At 43.3% G+C, this 19,415-nt stretch overlaps 1 protein-coding gene across 1 annotated transcript in view; it reads right to left on the bottom strand.

Moving 5' to 3' along the window:
- Positions 1–19,415, bottom strand: part of LOC128685266 (uncharacterized) — a 245,819-nt gene that overhangs the window by 106,963 nt on the left and 119,441 nt on the right. Inside the window, exons 14-15 of the mRNA XM_070083031.1 lie at positions 19,162–19,220; positions 226–422 (exon numbers count right to left, since the gene is read on the bottom strand). Of these exons, the coding sequence (XP_069939132.1) occupies positions 226–422; positions 19,162–19,220 (256 nt within the window). The remainder of the gene's footprint in view (positions 1–225; positions 423–19,161; positions 19,221–19,415) is intronic.

The raw sequence follows: 19,415 nt of genomic DNA, 5'->3' as shown, positions 1-19,415 counted from the left end.
TCGTTAATTGAAGTCTGTCTGCTGCTAAACTGGGTTGATAGCATGACCTGGTACTATAATCCAACATAAAAATACTTGATTTTGTGATGTACATATATGAATAGTCTTAAAGCTGATTTCCATGTTGAAGCAAATGCAAATAAATTAATTTTGGCTGCAACTATCATCTTCCACCAATCAAAAGCACCACACTAATCGTCATATCACCACAGGTACCCATCTTACCTTGAGGACCTCGGAACTCGCAGATGGCGTAGGTGAAGGTTGTATTGATGGAGGTTGGAGTGAGGACCCACTGATCACTGTTCTTAGACACATTGAGGAAGGTGCAGTTGGAGGTTGTACTACGTGTCAGGCTCTTCACTGCATTTATCACGTCAGTAGAAGGTGCGTAGATGTTGTTTATTGTTAGGTTATCCCATCTGAGGCAGATTATTTCAGGTGAGATTGGAATATTAAGATAAATATTTATTCTAAACATTATATGACATAAGTAAATATTATATTACAGTCACAAATTACTGTTTTCACAAAGTATAGTATGAATAAGCGAGTTGTTAATGAGTAAGACTGAAGATGTTAATTGTAAAACAATGATTGTTACAAGAAGCTAGAAGTATTTACACTTATTAATCAAATACGAAATAAGTAAATAAGTACGAATTTTCAGCACATTCGTCTGAGGACGAGGGTCTCCATCAATACGACTCAGTCACACTGAGTCGCATTAGTGGCTAGGACCAATTTTTGTACACAAAGTAATCTCCTGGCCAAGATTGGATTGGCAATCTTAGGACAACCAGACCAAAGCTTCAAAGCTCCGTCACTCCACTGAATTATTTTATTCGTTTATTACAAATGTTTATCATAAACACACACACACATATACGCTAGCTCTATCTCTCACTCTGCCCCCCTTTCCTCCTACGTTCCCCCGTCTCGCTCACCCCTCTTTCTTCTTTCCCCTTGTCTCCTTTCCTCCTTCCCTTTCTCTCTCCCTCCTTCTCTCTTCCTTTATTCCCCTCTTTCTCTCCCTTTTCACCAGATCACCCTTTCCTCTCTCTCTCTCCCTCTCCCTCGCTCTGCCCTTCCCCCCACACACAAACACATATACACACCTAAACACACACACACAAATACACTCACACATCGGGTCAGTTCTAGGACCAGTGCTATTTTTGATATATGTGAATGACATGGTGGAAGGGATAGACTCTGAAGTGTCCCTGTTCGCAGTTGATGTGAAGTTAATGAGAAGGATTAAATCGGATGAGGATCAGGCAACAAGAAACAAGAAAGATCTCATTTCGCCTGCATGATGAGACATGGATAAACAACCAAAAACTAGCACTAGGTGCCATTGATTGGCAGAGAGAGCTAGATGACAGTAATAACATCGATAAAGATATCAAAATTGTTTTACATAAAACTCTAAACCTCTATAACAAACATTGTCCAATCAAAACGAAACATCAGAGAAAAAAGGCTAAACAGCCTATGGCAAACAAAAAGTATCCTCAAATCTATTAACAAAAACATCAAATTGAAAAACAGTTTAGATTAGGCTTAATTGCTAAAGAATTTACTGAAAGATACACATCCTCACAAAAATAATACGTAAATCAAAGCAAATGTATTGTGAAAATAGATTTATTGAAATAAAAGATGACATGAAAAGTACCTGGCAAACCCCCTCCAAAATTATGGGCTCAAGGAAACCGACTGGAAATAGAGAGATAAACTTAACTAAACCAGGTGAACCTCACATGCAACCTATAGACACGGCCGACAAATTTAATGTCTTCTTCTCTACTGTGGGATCAAAGCTAGCAAGTCAAATTCCTTGTTCAAATACCCAACCGAGCGAGCACCTCACTGGCAACTTTCCAAATACTCTATTTCTAGCTCCAACTAATCCCACTGAAGTCTCACTCGTCATTAAATCACTGAAGAACAAATCAGGTGATCTAGATATCTTGCCGCCATTCATATATAAAAAAAAGTTGCACCGGAACTGTCACCCATTATTGCAACAATGTTTAACAAATCTATAGAATCCTCAACCTTCCCATCTATACTCAAGACAGCAAGGGTCACCCCGATCCACAAAGGAGGAGATCCAACTGATTTGAACAACTACAGACCCATATCAAACTTGCCCTTACTCTCCAAGATATTTAAAAAAATGATACACAAGCGACTTTACTCCTACCTTACATCCAGCAACATACTTAACCCATGCCAGTTTGGGTTTAAACCAAAAAAAAAAAAAGTACGAATGACGCTATTATACAAATGCTTGACCTAATATACAAGGCTCTCGATATAAATGAATATCCTATGGGTCTCTTTATCGACCTATGAAAAGCATTTGACACAGTTGACCATAATCTTTTGCACCTCAAACTGAATCATTACGGCATAAGAGGACATTCTCTTGACTACCTAAAATCCTATCTTAACGACAGACACCAGTATGTACATGTAAATGGAGTCAACTCCGCTATCCAACCTGTAGCTGTAGGAGTACCCCAGGGTAGTGTCCTAGGCCCACTCCTCTTTCTCATCTACGTCAATGATCTCCCCAATGCATCCCAACTCCTTAAACCAGTTCTATTCGCAGATGACAATACATATGTCTACTCCCATTCAGATCCAGCTATGCTTGGAAGCACTGTAAACAACGAACTGCTAAAGATATATACTTGGATGACGACCAACAAACTCACTCTCAACATAGACAAAACATACTTCATGCTGTTTGACAACAGAGCCTCAAATATCCGAATCAACATACTGTAAATGGTTCCCCTATATCAAGACACACGGAGGGCAAATTTCTAGGTCTTCTTCTTGACCGTAATCTTAAATTTCAGTCCCATACCCATCACATAGCCATGAAAATTTCCAAATCAGTAGGAATCCTTTCCAAGATACGATACTATGTACCACAAGCGACTCTTCTTACCCTGTACCTCACCTATGGTATTTGTGCCTGGGGCTCAACCACTGCCAACCACCTTAAACCCTTAATAATCCAACAAAAAGCTGCTGTGCGGGTGATAACCAGCTCCTGTGCTAGACAGCACACACCACCACTTTTCAAAAGACTCAATTTGCTAAATATACAAGACATACGCTCTTATTATTGTTCCTACTACATATACAGAACATTAAACTCCACTGTAAACCCTCCCCTAAAACTACTCCTCGACAGTTGCAACAGAATGCACAGGCACAATACAAGGCATAAGGCACTTTTCAACATCTCTTGAGTCACACTCTCACTATGCAAGAACGCTATGCACATAAAAGGTCCGAAGATCTGGAACTCGCTACCGGAACAGGTCAAGGATCCCAAGACAACTTATAAATTTAGGACTTTGCTAAAAAAAATCATCTTATCTCACAATATTAACCAAATCAACCAAAGATCTGCTAACTAGCTTTATTATGTGACCTCTAGGTTCTTAATTCTGCCAATCCATAAAATCATCTTGTTTCTCAATATTAACTAATTCTACCAAAATATCTGCTAATTAGTCTTATCATGTGACCTCCTGGCTTTTAATTCTGCCAACCCATAAAATATTACCGCCTGCACCATTACTTGAAAGTTAGGTTTCGTACTAAGTTTAAATAAGATTGTTTTAAGTTCAAATAAGATTGTAAAACAACTAACCACTATTCCTTGTTTAATTTTAAGTATAGTTACTATGTACTATTATCTTATCTAGTTTTAATTAGTTACTATATATTAGGATTAGTTTGCCCGAAATGCCTCTGCATGATAGTGGCTATCTTTATACTTAGCAAATCAAAATTGTAATTACACATTGTAACCTTTACAAAGAAATAAACTTTATTTATTTACTGGAATTCTATGACAGGGTGACGGCAGTAAGACAAGAGAGATGGTTGGGTAGATTGTATTTTCTTGAAATGTAAGAAGGCGTTTGACGCAGTTCCACACAAGAGATTGGTGCAAAAGCTGGAGTACCAAGCAGGGATAACAAGGAAGGCACTGCAATGGATCAGGGAATACCTGTCAGGAAGACAACAGCGAGTCTTGGTTCATGGCGAGGTGTCAGAGTGGGCGCCTGATGAGCGGGGTTCCACAGGGATCAGTCTGAGGACCGGTGCTGTTTCTGTTATTTGTGAATGACATGACTGAAAGAATAGACTTAGAAGTGTTCCTGTTTGCAGATGATGTGAAGTTGATGAGAAGAATTCAATCAGACGAGGTCCAGGCAGATCTACAAAGGGATCTGGACAGGATGCAGGCCTGGTCCAGGAACTGGCTCCTGGAGTTCAACCCACCAAGTGGAAAGTCATGGGGATTGGGGAAGGGCAAAGAAGACTGCAGACGGAGCACAGTCTAGGGGGCCAGAGACTACAAACCTCACTCAAGGAAAAGTATCTTGTGGCGAGTGTAACACCAGGCACGTCTGAGGCGCACATCAACCAAATAACTGCTGAAGGATACGGGTGCCTAGCAAACCTAAAAACAGCATTCTGACATCTTAATGAGAAATCGTTCAGGACCCTGTACACTGTGTACATTAGGTATATTGGAGTATGCAGCACCAGTTTAGAAACTACACCTAGCAAAACACATAAGGAAAGTGGTGAAAATGCGAAGGTTTGCAACTAGTCCAGGAGCTAAGAAAAAAAGTTATGAATTCTGAAAATCAAGAAAACAATGCGGTACCCGGTATGAGGATTATTGTTAACTTTGTCTTAGTATATAAAGTTGTAAAGTAAACCTATTATAAGTAAGTAATAAAGTTAAACCAAATAACAATAAACATCAAAAACTAATATACAGTATTAGAAAAGAAGAAATATATAGCTAAGTGTGTGGAAACCCAAAAGTATTTTGACAAGTATGCTTCAGGACAAAAGTCACTCAGTAGCCCAGATCGACCTGTCCAGTACGCGTCACTCACTTCCTGAGGCTGCCTCTCAACAACGTATCTGTGCGAGAAGGGCTTCTCAACTGTGCTGGGTATGAAAACAAAAAAGAGGACTCGCTTGAATGTTGCAAACGATGCCAGGCTGGCACTTTCAACCACGAAGCCAAGAATTCCTAAACTAGCTTCAAGTATGCAACTCCATCCATCCCACTGATGTTCTTGACATCTTTGGTAATAGTCATTAGAGATGCACAATGTTCAAATACAATAAATAAAAGAAAATATCTCAAGTGCTTTAATTTAGCCATATATATCAATAATAACAACATTTTGTGAAAGGGGTAACATGCTTTATGTGGCATGTTAAATTGGGTAACAAGCTGAAAAAGTTTGAGAACCACTGGGTTAAGGGAAATAGACCTGACGACACTGGAGGACAGGAGAGATAGGGGGATATGATAACGACATATAAAATACTGTAAGGAATCGACAAGGTGGACAAAGACAGGATGTTCCAGAGATGGGACACATAAACAAGGGGCCACAGTGGGAGGTTGAAAACTCAGATTAATCGCAGGGATGTTAGGAAGTATTTCCTCAGACACAGAGTTGTCAGGAAGTGAAATAGTCTGGGAAGTGATGTAGTGGAGGCAGGATCCATAGATAGCTTTAAGAAGAGGTATCATGAAGCTCATGGAGCAGGAAGAGTGACCTAGTAGTGACCAGTGAAGAGGTGGGGGACAGGAGCAATAACTCAACCCCTGCAGCCACAATTAGGTGGGTACAATCACACACACGCACACACACACACACACAAACACACTCACGCTCAGCTATTTTTGGCCCCTGCAGGTGTCTTTTAGAGTCTCTGCATATGTCATAGCCTCTTCATTGTCTTCAAACCTCTCATTTGCTCCTAGTGTGCTCCTCATCTTTGCCTTGGCCCCATGTGGGTCTAATAGGGTCCTTGTATACAGTATAGCATCTTTGCTCCCTTCAGGCAGGCCCCTAGTCTGTGCCTGATGCAGAGGTTCCTGATGTTATGTCTATACTGTCTTTTTCTCTTTAAGCTGTTTGAGTTTCTCAGTTCCTCTTCTAAGCACTGTATCTTAGCTTCTGCTACTATGGGTTGTTGCTACCACTTTGTGCTCTCTGCAGCTATCCTCTCATCCATTTTCCTACCAAGCTCTTCTAATTTCTTTCCCCAGTCTTCCTCCCTTTATTTGAGCTCTGCCTCCCAATCGTCCCTCTCAGGTTCGTCCACCAGACCCCTGGTTCTCGGCCTTCTTGGGTAACCCATTTTTTCCCCAGAACAAGCCTATGAACTTTCAAGTAGGTGTTTGTGTTAGATAGGTGTTGTAGGGAGGGGAAGGGGGGAAGCAGGGCAGGGGAGAGAAGTATATGAGGTGAGAGGGGGGGAGCGGCAGGGAGAGATTAGGGGGTGCAAGGTGATATAGGAAGAGGGGAGAAAGGGAGTGTGGGAAAAGCTAGGGGGAGAGGGGGGAGGGGGGGGGAGAAAGAAGATGGAGGAGCAGGAAGATGGATGGAAGGTGAGGGTGGAGAGAGAGAGAGAGAGAGAGAGTGGGGAAGAGAGGGAGGGTGAGAGAGAGCAAGAGAGGGGGAAAGAGAGAGGGAGCAAGAGATGGGGAAAGAGAGGGACGGAGAGAGGGAAAGTGATAGAAGTGCATGTGGTAGAGGGAGATAGAGAGAGATAGTAGAGCAGAGATAACAAGAGAGGGGAAAATGGGGTCGCAGTCACTTTACAAGTGCCCGCTTATGTGTGGGCGTTCGCACATTCATTCACGAGCCTTGTGTGTTTGTACTGTTATTGAGTCTTATTAAAATCTGCACCACAGACTCAAGTGAGTGAGGAAGCGTGAGTGTGAGAGGGTGTGAGAGTGTGTGAGAGTGTGCGAGTGTGAGAGTGTGTGAGTGTGAGAGTGTGAGATTGTAGGAGAGAGTGGAATAGAAGAGAGGGAGAGAGAGAGAAGAGAAATAGAGACAGAGGGAGGAGGGAGGAATAGGTACTCCCTAGGGTAAGTACTACAAGTTTGTGTGTGTGGATTTATGGCCCTCTTGTGTACACGTGTGTGCGCATGTAGGTGTGTATGCATAAAGGCACACACACGTACCTTTATGCACCTTTATGTCACCCGAGTCTTCTTTCCTGGATTCTACCTTAATTTAGCAGCAAAATAGATCACATTCTGGATTTTTGGGCCCTCCCCAGTTTGTGTGTGTGTACTCACCTAATTGTGCTCACCTAATTGTAGTTGCATGGGTCGAGACTCAATTCCTGGCCCCGTATCTTCACTGAACGCTACTAGGTCCTCTCTCTCCCTGCTCTATGAGCTTTATCATACCTCGTCTTAAAGCTATGTATGGTACCTGCCTCCACTACATCGCTCGCCAGACTGTTCCACTTCCTGACCACTCTGTAACTGAAGAACTGCTTCCTAACATCCCTGTGGCTCATCTGAGTCTTCAGCTTCCATGAGTGACAATTGTTTCTGTGTCTCCTCTCTGGAACATCTTGTGTCTGTCCACCCTGTCTATTCCACGCAGTATTTTGTATGTCGTTATCATGTTTCCCCTATCCCTCCTGTCTTCCAGTGTCGTCAGGCCGATTTCCCTCAACCTTTCTTCGTAGGACATTCCCCTGAGCTCTGGAACTAACCTTGTCGCAAACCTTTGTACTTTCTCTAATTTCTTAACGTGCTTGACCCGGTGCAGGTTCCAACGTAAAAGCCTCCTTTGTGCGTTTACCATCGATTTAAGCATTAAAACTTCGAGAAATCGCCGAGTAGAGAGTCGCCGCCAGCCATGAGCTTCCACCACCGATGTAGTGGAGGCAGGATCCATGCATAGCTTTAAGCAGAGGTATGATAAAGCTCACGGTTCGGGGAGAGTGACCCAGTAGCGACCAGTGAAGAGGCGGGGCCAGGAGCTAGGACTCGACCCTTGCAACCTCAACTAGGTGAGTACAACTAGGTGAGTACACACACACACACACACATACACCAGTCATACTACCAGAGAGAGAGGAGAGGATGATCCAGCAAGACTGGTCCTAGTATTCACCTTGAGTAGTGCATATACCGAGAACATCACATATGAAAGACCCCTGGGGGCCAGTGATCATGTGGTTTTAAGCTTTGAATTCATAGTAGAGTTACAAGTGGAGGTGAAAGCAGGAAGGGCTGGACTAATGAAGCCAAACAACAAGGGGACTATGAAGCATGAAGAACTTCTTCAATGGGGTTCAGTGGAACAGAGAACTGTCGGGGAAGTCAGTAGACAAGATGATGGAATATGTAACAACAGTATGCAAGGAAGCTGTGGAGAGGTTTGTACCCAAGGGTAGCAGGAATAACGAAAAAGCCAGGATGAGCCCGTGGTTCACCCAAAAGTACTAGAGAATGGAAGAAGTACAGAAGGCAAAGGATGCAGGAGAATAAGGAAACCAGTCTCAGAGCCAGAAATGAATATGCACAGGTAAGACGGGAGGCCCAGAGGCAATATGAGAATGATATAGCAACCAAAGCCAAATCTGAACCAAAGCTGTTGTACAGCCACATCAGGAGGAATACAACAGTCAAGGACCAGGTAATCAGGCTGAGGAAGGAAGGAGGGAAGGTCACAGAAAATGACCACGAAGTATATGAGGAGCTCAACATAAGATTCAAAGTGCTCACAGAGGAGACAGAAGAGCCTCCAGAAAGGCAGAGAGGTGGGGTACACCATCAAGTGTTGGGCACAATACATACAACCAATTAAGAAGTGAAGAGGCTGTTAGGCGAGCTAGACACCTAAAAGGCGATAGGACCGAATAACATATCTCAATGGATCCTGAGAGACGGAGCAGAGGCGCTTTGTGTACCACTAACTACACATCTATCAAAACAGGGCGACTACCGGAAGTATGGAAGACAGCAAATGTAGTCCCAATTTTTAAAAAACGAGACAGATATGAAGCATTGAACTACGGACCAGTGTCACTGACGTGTATAGTATGCAAGGTCATGGAGAAAATTATCAGAAGAGTGATGGAGTATCTAGAGAGGAATGAGCTTCTCAACGACAGCTAGCACGGTTTCAAGGACAGGAAATCCTGCATCACAAACCTACTGGAGTTCTATGACAGGGTGACGGCAGTAAGATAAGAGAGAGAGAGGAGGGTAGACTGCATTTTCTTGGACTCTAAGACGTTTGACACAGTTCCACTCAAGAGATTAGTGCGAAAACTGGAGGACCAAGCAGGGATAACAAGGAAGGCTCTACAATGGATCAGGGAATGCCTGTCAGGAAGACAACAGCGAGTCATGATACGTGCGAGGTGTCAGAGTGGGCGCCGGTAACGAGCAGGGTACCACAGGGATCAGTTCTAGGACTGGTGCTGTTTCTAGAATGTATTTGTGAACCACGTGATGGAAGGAATAGACTCCGAAGTGTCCCTGTTTGCAGATGATGTGAAGCTGATGAGAAGAATTCAATCAGACGAAGACCAGGCAGAACTACAGAGGGATCTGGACAGGCTGCAGGCCTGGTCCAGAAACTGGCTCCTGGAGTTCAACCCCACCAATTGCAAAGTCATGCAGATTGGGGAAGAGCAAAGAAGATCACAGACGGAGTACAGTCTAAGGGGCCAGAGCCTACAAGCCTCACTCAGGAAAAAGGATCTTGGTGTGACTATAACACCGGGCACATCTCATGAGGCGCACATTAACCAAATAACTGCCGCAGCATACGGGCGCCAAGCAAAGCTAAGAACAGCATTCCGACATCTAAATGAGTCATTCATGACCCTGTACACTGTGTACGTTAGGCCCACATTGGAACCCTCACCTAGCCAAGCATATAATTAAACTAGAGAAAGTGCAGAGGCTTGCAACAAGATTAGTCCAGGAGCTATGGGGTATGTCCTACGAGGAGAGGTTAAGGGAAATCAACCTGACGACTCTGAAAGACAGGAGAGTTAGGGGGGATATGATAACGACATATAAAATTCTGAGAGGCATAGACAAGGTGGACAAAGACAGGATGTTCCAAAGATGGGACACAGGAACGAGGAGTCACAGTTGGAAGCTGAAGACTCAGATAAACTACAGGGATGTTAGGAAGTATTTCTTCAGTCAAAGAGTTGTCAGGAAATAGAATAGCCTGGGTAGTGATGTAGTGGTGGCACGATCCATACATAGCTTTAAGAAGAGGTATGATAAAGCTAACGGAGCGGGAAGAGTGACCGGGTAGCGGCCAGGTAAAGAGGCGAGGCCAAGACCTGTGATTCGACCCCTGCAACCACAACTAGGTGAGTACAACTAGGTGAGTACACACACACACACACACACACACATTCATGCACGTATGCACTCACAAACACACACACACACACACACACACACACACACACACCAGTGCTGTTTCTGGTATTTGTGAACGACATGACGGAAGGAATAGACTCTGAGGTGTCCCTGTTTGCAGATGACGTGAAGTTGATGAGAAGAATTCACTCGATCGAAGACCAGGCAGAACTACAAAGAGATCTGGACAGGCTGCAGACCTGGTCCAGCAATTGGCTCCTGGAGTTCAATCCCACCAAGTGCAAAGTCATGAAGATTGGGGAAGGGCAAAGAAGACCGCAGACGGAGTACAGTCTAGGGGGCCAGAGACTACAAACCTCACGCAAGGAAAAAGATCTTGGGGTGAGTATAACACCAGGCACATCTCCTGAAGCGCACATCAACCAAATAACTGCTGCAGCATATGGGAGCCTAGCAAACCTCAGAACAGCATTCCGACATCTTAATAAGGAATCATTCAGGACCCTGTACACCGTGTACGTTAGGCCCATATTGGAGTATGCGGCACCAGTTTGGAACCCACACCTAGCCAAGCACGTGAAGAAACTAGAGAAAGTGCAAAGGTTTGCAACAAGACTAGTCCCAGAGCTAAGAGGTATGTCCTACGAGGAGAGGTTAAGGGAAATCAACCTGACGACACTGGAGGACAGGAGAGATAGGGGGGACATGATAACGACATACAAAATACTGAGAGGAATTGACAAGGTGGACAAAGACAGGATGTTCCAGAAATTGGACACAGTAACAAGGGGACACAGTTGGAAGCTGAAGACACAGATGAATCACAGGGATGTTAGGAAGTATTTCTTCAGCCACAGAGTAGTCAGTAAGTGGAATAGTTTGGGAAGCGATGTAGTGGATGCAGGATCCATACATAGCTTTAAGCAGAGGTATGATAAAGCTCACGGCTCAGGGAGAGTGACCTAGTAGCGATCAGTGAAGAGGCGGGGCCAGGAGCTCGGACTCGACCCCCGCAACCTCAACTAGGTGAGTACACACACACACACACACGTGCAAGATATGCTTAGGACAAAATGGTAGCTAACACACACGTATACAGTCAGGTAATACTGCACACACACCCGAAGTTGTAGGGAGGCCAAAACTAAGTGCTCCAGTGAATGTAGAAAGTACAGAAGGCAATGGACCCAGGAAAATAGAGAGATTAGTCGATGAGCCAGAAACAAGTGTGCACAGATAAGGAGGGAGGCGCAGTTACAGTACGAAGACAACATAGCTTCGAAAGTCAAGTCTGACTCGAAACTACTGTATAGCTACATCAGGAGGAAGACAACAATCTAGGACCAGGCAATCAGGCTGAGGAAAGAAGGTGGGGAGCTCACAAGAAACCACCAAGAAGTGTTAGGAGCTCAGCACGAGATTTAAAGAAGTATTTACAGTGGAGACAGAAAGGACTCTTGGAAGACAGAACAGAGGGGTACACCAACAAGAGATATACCAAAAAGTGTTGGATGAAATAAACACAACCGAGGAGGAGGTGAAGAAGCTGCTAAGTGACCTTGATACCCCACAGGCAGTTGGACCGGACAACATCTCTCCCTGGGTCATTAGAGAGGGAGCAGAGACACTGTTTGTGCCACTAACCACAGTTTTCAACGCATCCATTGAAACTGGGCAACTATCTGAGGTATGGAAGACAGCAAATATAGTCCCCATTTTTAATAAAGAAGACAGGTGGAGCACCAGGAATAGAACAAGCTTATAAACGACAATCAGCGTCTATTCATATAAGGCAAATCCTGTGCCACAAACCTACTGGAGTTTTATGACAAGTTATTGGAAGTAAGACACGAGAGAGAGGGGTGGGTAGAGTGCATATTCTTGCATTGGAAGAAGGCCATCGCACAGTTCTCACAAGAGATTAGTGCAAAAGCTCGAGGATCAGGCACGTATAACAGGAAGGGCACTGCAATGAATCAGAGAATATCTGACAGGGAGACAACAAAGAGTTATGGTACTTGAGGTATCACAGTGGGCGCCTGTGACGAGCAGAGTTCTACAATGGTCAGTCCTAGGATCAGTGCTATTTTTGGAATATGGGAATGACATGACGGAAGACATAGATTCAGAAATGTCCCTCTTTGCAGATGATGTGAAGTTAATGAAGAGAATTAAATCGATGTGGACCAGGCAGGACTGCACATTTGACTCCTCGAATTTAACCCCGCCAATTGCAAAGCCATGAAGATGAGGGAAGGGCAAAGAAGACTGCAGACAGAGTACAGGCTAGGTGGCCAAAGACTGCAAACCTCACTCAAGGAAAAGATCTTGGGGTGAATATAATACCGAGCACATCTCCCGAAGTGTACATCAACCGGATAACTGCTGCAGCATATGGGCACCTTTGCAAACCTAAGAATAGCAATCCGATACCTCGGTAAGGCATTGTTCAAGACTGTACACCGTGTACGTCAGGCTCATACTGGAGTATGCAGCACCAGTTTGTAACCCACACCTGGTTAAGCACGTCAAGAAATTAGACAAAGTGCAAAGTTTTGCAACAAGGCTAGTTCCAGAACTAAGAGGAATGTTCTACGAAGATAGGTTGAGGGAAATCGGCTTGACGACACTTGAAGAGAGGAGGGCTAGGGGAGACATAATAACGACATACAAAATACTGCGAGTAATTGACAAGGTGGAGAGAGACAAGATTCCAGAGATGGCACACAAAAACAAGGAGTCATAATTGGAAGTTGAAGACTCAGATGAGTCAAGAGATAGTTTGGCAAATGATGTAGTGCAGGCAGAAGCAATACATAGTTTTAAGACAATGTATGATAAAGTTCATGGAGCTGAGAGGGAGAGGACCTAGTAGTGATCAGTGAAGAGGCAGGGCCAGGAGCTTTGTCTGAACCCCTGCAACCACAAATAGGTGAGTACATACACTAGCAATGACAAGTTCCTTCGACATCTAGTAAGTACTACATGGATAAGAATGCACACACACATGAACACATACTCACACACACACAAAAACGCACCAGTATAATCACTATAACTCATGTACATTCACACTAACACATTAACACACAAACTCACACATCAACAAGCACACAAGTACACATGCACCAACATGTTCACATGCACACACACATACAAACACATGTACCTTTACACAAAGCTGCACAAACTAGAGCATCCTAACAGGACAAAACAAAAAAGTGGGGTATCAAAAGGGAGGACGTAAAGGCATGGGAACCGAGGGATGGCTGGTCTGAAATGGAAGAATGGGTAGATAGGCTCGAGAACAAAATGTAAGAATGGAAAAAAAGTTAAACAAGCTTTGTAATAACATGGTAGAGAAGGTATCTGCAGAGAGCAAGAAGTGGGAGTTATGAGTTGTAGTTGCAGAGGCAAAGATACAGAGACTGAAAGAAGAATTGGATGTGCAAAGGATATAAAGAGGAGGTCCAAAAGAGCATGGTGACTGATATGGGAAAATCAACAGATAGCAAAGGGCTAGAAGGAGGGAACAGAGCTGATAAGTCCTTTGGCCATCAGGGTGTCTGTGACATGATTAAGGAAACAACAGAGGAATTTTTTTATCAGATTCAGAGATAAGGAGGGAAAAGAAATAGAGATGGAGAGGTAAATAATTATTCATAGGCGTCAGAAGGCTGAAAGGAAGAAATATGATGAAAGAAAGCATTGGGAGGAAAAAGAGATTAAAAGCGTCATCGCAATAACAGGAGAGAAGGATAAGATTCAGGTAGCAATTTTTCTCAGACTTGGGGGTATTAGAGGGAAAAAATGGACCAATCAAACTGACATTCAAGACAGAAGTGGTATGGAACAGGATACTACAACAAATGCCAATGGTAAAGAACTTCTGAGAATATCAGTGAGTGTACCTTGATCGAGACAAAACACAAAAAGAGGGGGTACAACAAAGAGTGAGAGTAAGAAGGCAACAGTAGAAGGAAAGAAAGAGAGGGCAGGCAATGACAGACAGGAAAGCTCAGCATGTGGGGGAACACCAAACATGAACACTTACAGAACCCTCTCAACCCCTATCACCACATACCAACCAAACACCATAACATTAAACAAACCACACTCTACAGCCCCCTCCATCCCCAAGCACTAATTTAACCATCACAGAAGCCTCCCATAATATTCTGCCCTGCCTCCAATATCCCCAGCCTGCACCATCCTCTTCCACCTCTCAAAATACAGTACTGGAACGGAAGGTAAAGGTACGGTACACCAATGGCAAGGCATGGAACACCAAGGTACGGTACTCCAGTGGCAAGAACGAATCATTGATGCATTCCATGACATGACACTAACAGAGACAAAACTTTCAGGGATGATAACAAACGTGATCTTTCGAATTGGATATCAAATCCTGAGGAAAGACAGAGAGAACTGAGAAGTGGCACTGCTCATCAAAAACCAGTGGAGTTTTGAAGAAATAGGAGGAATGGACAGAGAGGAACACTTTACACTGAGGGTCCAAAGCTGATGATAGCAGTGATATACAACCCACCTCTGAACACCAGGAAACCAAGACAAGAGTATCATTTGTGCTGAAGTGGCTGGAAGGGCTTACATGATATCCTGAGTTTTGAATAACTTGTATACCTGGAGTATACCTGGAGAGAGTTTCGGGGGTCATCGCTCCCGCGGCCCGGTCTGTGACCAAGACTCATGGTAGATTAGGGCCTATTGAACCAGGCTGTTGCTGTTGGTAGCACGCAACCCAGCATACGAACCTCAGCCCGGCTGATCAGGTACTGACTTTAGGTGCCTGTCCTGTGCCGTCTTGAAGACAGCCAGAGGTCTTTTGGAAATCCCCCTTATGTATGCTAGGAGGCAGTTGAACAGTCTTTGGCCCCTAACACTTTGTTGTCTCTTGTCGTGCTAATGGCGCCCCTGCTTTTTATTGGGGGAATGTTGTTGTCTCTTAAAGTACTCGTGGCAACCCTGCTTTTTACTGGTGGAATGTTGCATCGTGTGCCGAGTCTTTTGCTTTCATAGAGAGTGATTTTCATGTTCAAGTTTGCTACTAATCCCTCTAGGGTTTTCCAAGTGAATATAATCATGTACCTCTCGAATGCATTCTAGCGAGCACAGGTTGAGGAACTTCAAGCGTTCCCATTAACTGATGTGTTTTATCGCTGTTATGTATGCTGTGAAGGCTCTTTGTACATTTTCTAGGTTAGCATTTTCACCTGCCTTGAAAGGTGCTGTTAGTGTGCAGTAATATTCCAGCCTATATAGAACAAACGACCTGAAGAGTGTCATCATTGGCTTTGCATCCCAAGTTTTGAAGGTCCTCATTATCCATCCTATCATTTTTCTAGCAGATGCAATTGATACAATGTTGTGGTCTTCGAAAATGAGATCCTCTGACATTAACATTCCCATGGCATTTACATTAGTATTTTGCTCTTTTGTGTTATTGGAATTTGTTTTATACTCCGATATAGTTTTAATTTCCCCACGTTTTCCATATCGGAGTAATTAAAATTTCTCATCATTGAACTTCATATTGTTTTCTGGGGCCATTAAAAGATTTGGTTGATGTTTGCCTGGAGTCTTGCAGTGTCTTCAATGGAGAATACTGTCATGCAAATTCGGGTTCCATTTGCAAAAGAAGACACGGTGCTGTGGCTTACATCCCTGTCTATGTCAGATATGAGGATAAGGAACAGCACTGAAGCGAGTACTTTGCTTTGTGGAACGGAGCTTTTCACAGTATCTGCCTCAGACTTTACTCTGCTCACTACAGCTCTTTGTGTTCCATTTGTTAGAAAATTATAGTTCCATCTACCTACTCTTCCTGTTATTCGTTTATCAAGCATTATGCACGCTATTACACCATGGTCACACTTGTCAAAGGCTTTTGCAAAGTTTGTGTATACTACATCTACGTTTTTTTTTCTTCTAGAGCATCCAGGACCTTGTCATAGTGGTCCAGTAGTTGGAACAGGTAAATAATGTAGCAAATAGTACTACAGCATTATTTCCTACATTCCTCCAGTTTTGGTGCCTTAGGTTGAAATCCCCAAGGAGCAAGATGTTTGGGGCAATAGCTGGAAGATTTTCCATTGTGTGGTCTATTTTCAATAGCTGTTCCTGGAATTGTTACGAAGTTGCATCCAGAAGCTAGTATACAACAACAATGACCAGGATTTTTATTAGTAAGTCATGGATTATCTTATGCTAGCGTTGGGTAAGCCATGGATTAGCTTATGTAAGCAATGGGTTATCTTTGTAAACCATGGAATATGTTATGTAAGCCATGCATTATATTTGATAAGCCATGGATTACTATAAGTAAGCACTAGGTTATCTTTGGTAAATAAATAAAACACATTGGTAATATATTAAGAAATACATCACACATATGAAGCTTTACAAATTCAGTGCAGGGCATGAGGGATTGACTGTATATATTGGAACACAGAAATCAAGTGCCAGAGTCGTCAGGTCATTAGCATGTCGGTGACGTCACCTGACCACAATGGTCTACCTGGGTAGCAACAAGTTAACCGGTTCGTGAAATACGCTAAAACTACAGGATTTCTGGACAGTGATGGAAACAGCAATTAATGAAGATTCAAGGCAGCATTTCTTATGTTAATTAGTCTCCTAAATTATAAGTTTGGTCACTTGCCACTTCATCAGATAGCTATGTAAGCCTCGGTGAATTACGTAAGCACCGATCATATCCTTGCTACATGCATATTTATGCACTGCTCCAGGCTTATTGCCATCCTTCCTTCATATACAATCGCAGCGACCACGTAGACTTCAGTGCCAGACTGTTGTTATAACCATAATTTTTAAAGGGGTAGAATGGAAGGCCTAGGTCAGGTTACCAAGACCTCCAGCTGCGTGTCATCATGACAAAATCTCGCTTCAGGAAACACTTGTCCTGTTTCATGACAAACTTTATCTAACCTGTCTCTAACTCTGTGGATGTGGGGAAACTTTCCAAAAGTAGATCGATAAACTGGGGGCTACACTCATCTCGCAACTGGCTGGTGCACCGACTCGTTAGTGGTTACATCATAATCTGGGAGACCTATTTACCTCTAGCAGCGTTATCTGAAGCTGTAGCGCTCATGAAACAATCAGTAACAAAACGGGTATGAAGCTTGAGATGACGAATATGGAAATATAAACACTTAAGCAGTATAAAGTGATCCTTTATTGACAACGTTAATATTTATAGGATGAGATTGATGGGTCAGGTGGAGAATGTTGCATGTGACAATCTTCTGAGTAGGGTAATAGAGTCTAGAACCTTGAGTACCTACTACACAAGCCATCGATCTCTTACGCAGGAAAATTGACGATTCCCTTGATCTTCCTATTCCAGCCAGCGATTTCATCGACCTTGTTGAATTATGTTATGGCTTTACGTGTTTCTCATTCGAAAATCACCTCTTTCCTTCTCGCATTCGGACTACCCATAGGTTCGCCACTTAGTGCCGTCCTGCCGAACCTATACATGGAACATCTGGAAACCGAGTGATTCTCCACTATTATTCCCTCTTCTGTCACCTGGCTCCGTTATGTTGACGACATTCTCATCATAACTCCCAGACGCTTCAAAGTTCAAACTCTCCAACACAAGCTCAACCAGGTCGAGCCCTCCATGTTCTTCTCTGCAAAGCTGACCATGAACTCCGTTTTAAAGTCTATGGAGAACCTTCCAACCAACACGATCTACTCCTGTTCTACTCTCACCACGACACTAAAATTAAACGTGGTGTAATTATAGGTTTTTTTCTTGCATGTACTCAGAATCTGCAGCAGTGAGTTCCTTGAGGAACAATACTCTTTTACTGAACAAGTCTTTTCTAAACTTCACTAACCTCGCCACTTCATTAGAGACTGCAGACGATAGGCACTAAACATCCAGAGAAGATACTGCCGTGAAGAGATACGTTTCCATCATCTTTTCCAGAACCTCATTCCAAGTATCTACCTTCACATCCACCACCATCAAGGACATTACCAGTAATAGACAGGACAAGCTTCAATCCTCTGCAAGGGTATACACAATCCCTTGTAATGACTGCAGCAAATTATACGTGGGGGAAACATCCAGAAACCTCCAAACGCGTATTTCAGAACTCCAGTACGCACGCAGATCTAACGATCAAAGGAATGCCTGTGTTGAACACCGAAATTCACACAACCATTTAATTAACTATAGAAACGCAAAACTTATGGCCAGAGAAGGCAACACTCATTACCGAAGAATCCTGGAATCATCACTTATCTGTGCATCCAACAACTTCAGCCAGAACAACGGCTTCTGCAACATAGCTGAACCCCTTGCCAAGGAACTTCATCACTATCCCACATAAAAATATAAGAATAGAGGAACACTGCAGAAGATCTACTCATATACTTATCCAGTTTCTTTTTAAAGCTACCCAAGGTCTGGACTCTATCACCCTACTCGGAAGATTGTCACATGCAGCATTGTCCACCTGACCCAGCATTCTCATCCTATAAATACTCACGTGTGTTTCCCCCAGGTAGATCTGTTTGTGATTTGATAAAGCCCACTGCGTGGGCGAAACGTTGTCAATAAAGGATCACATTATTGTATGCTCTAAGAAATACACACTTCTGTTAAACCGACCCAGGTATGGTCAAATGTGACAGTAGATATCTTGGAGAATTTGGTTCAAGCATCAGCATATAGGAGGAAAGCTTTATAGGAAAACTTTGTATTGATGTGAATAAGTAGTGTAAAGGAACGGTAACGAAACACAGGGAAAAGGTTGAAATTCATTCACTGTGAAGCCTGTGAATCCTGGCAACTAGAAATTGCGAGTTTCTTTTGTAAGAAAATTTTTTGGTCTACTTAGAACGCGAATTAAAAAATATGTTCTTACATGTTATTGAATCCGATGGCGATGTTATTCGTAGTCGGCGAACTCCAGGTTATATGTGACTGTAAACATTGAAGATATATATTAATGATTAAAGTTCACTGCTCAGGCTTCTACCCACCTTCACACACACACACACACACACACACACACACACTTAGTAATGGTGTACGACACTACACCGTGTACGTCAGGCTCATATTAGAGTATGCAGCACTAATATGGAAGCCACACCCTCACACATGGTCAAGCACGTC

The sequence above is a fragment of the Cherax quadricarinatus genome, chromosome 8, assembly GCF_038502225.1.
Source record: "Cherax quadricarinatus isolate ZL_2023a chromosome 8, ASM3850222v1, whole genome shotgun sequence".
Taxonomy (NCBI): Eukaryota; Metazoa; Arthropoda; class Malacostraca; order Decapoda; family Parastacidae; genus Cherax; species Cherax quadricarinatus.
This window is presented reverse-complemented; position numbering and strand designations above follow the sequence as displayed.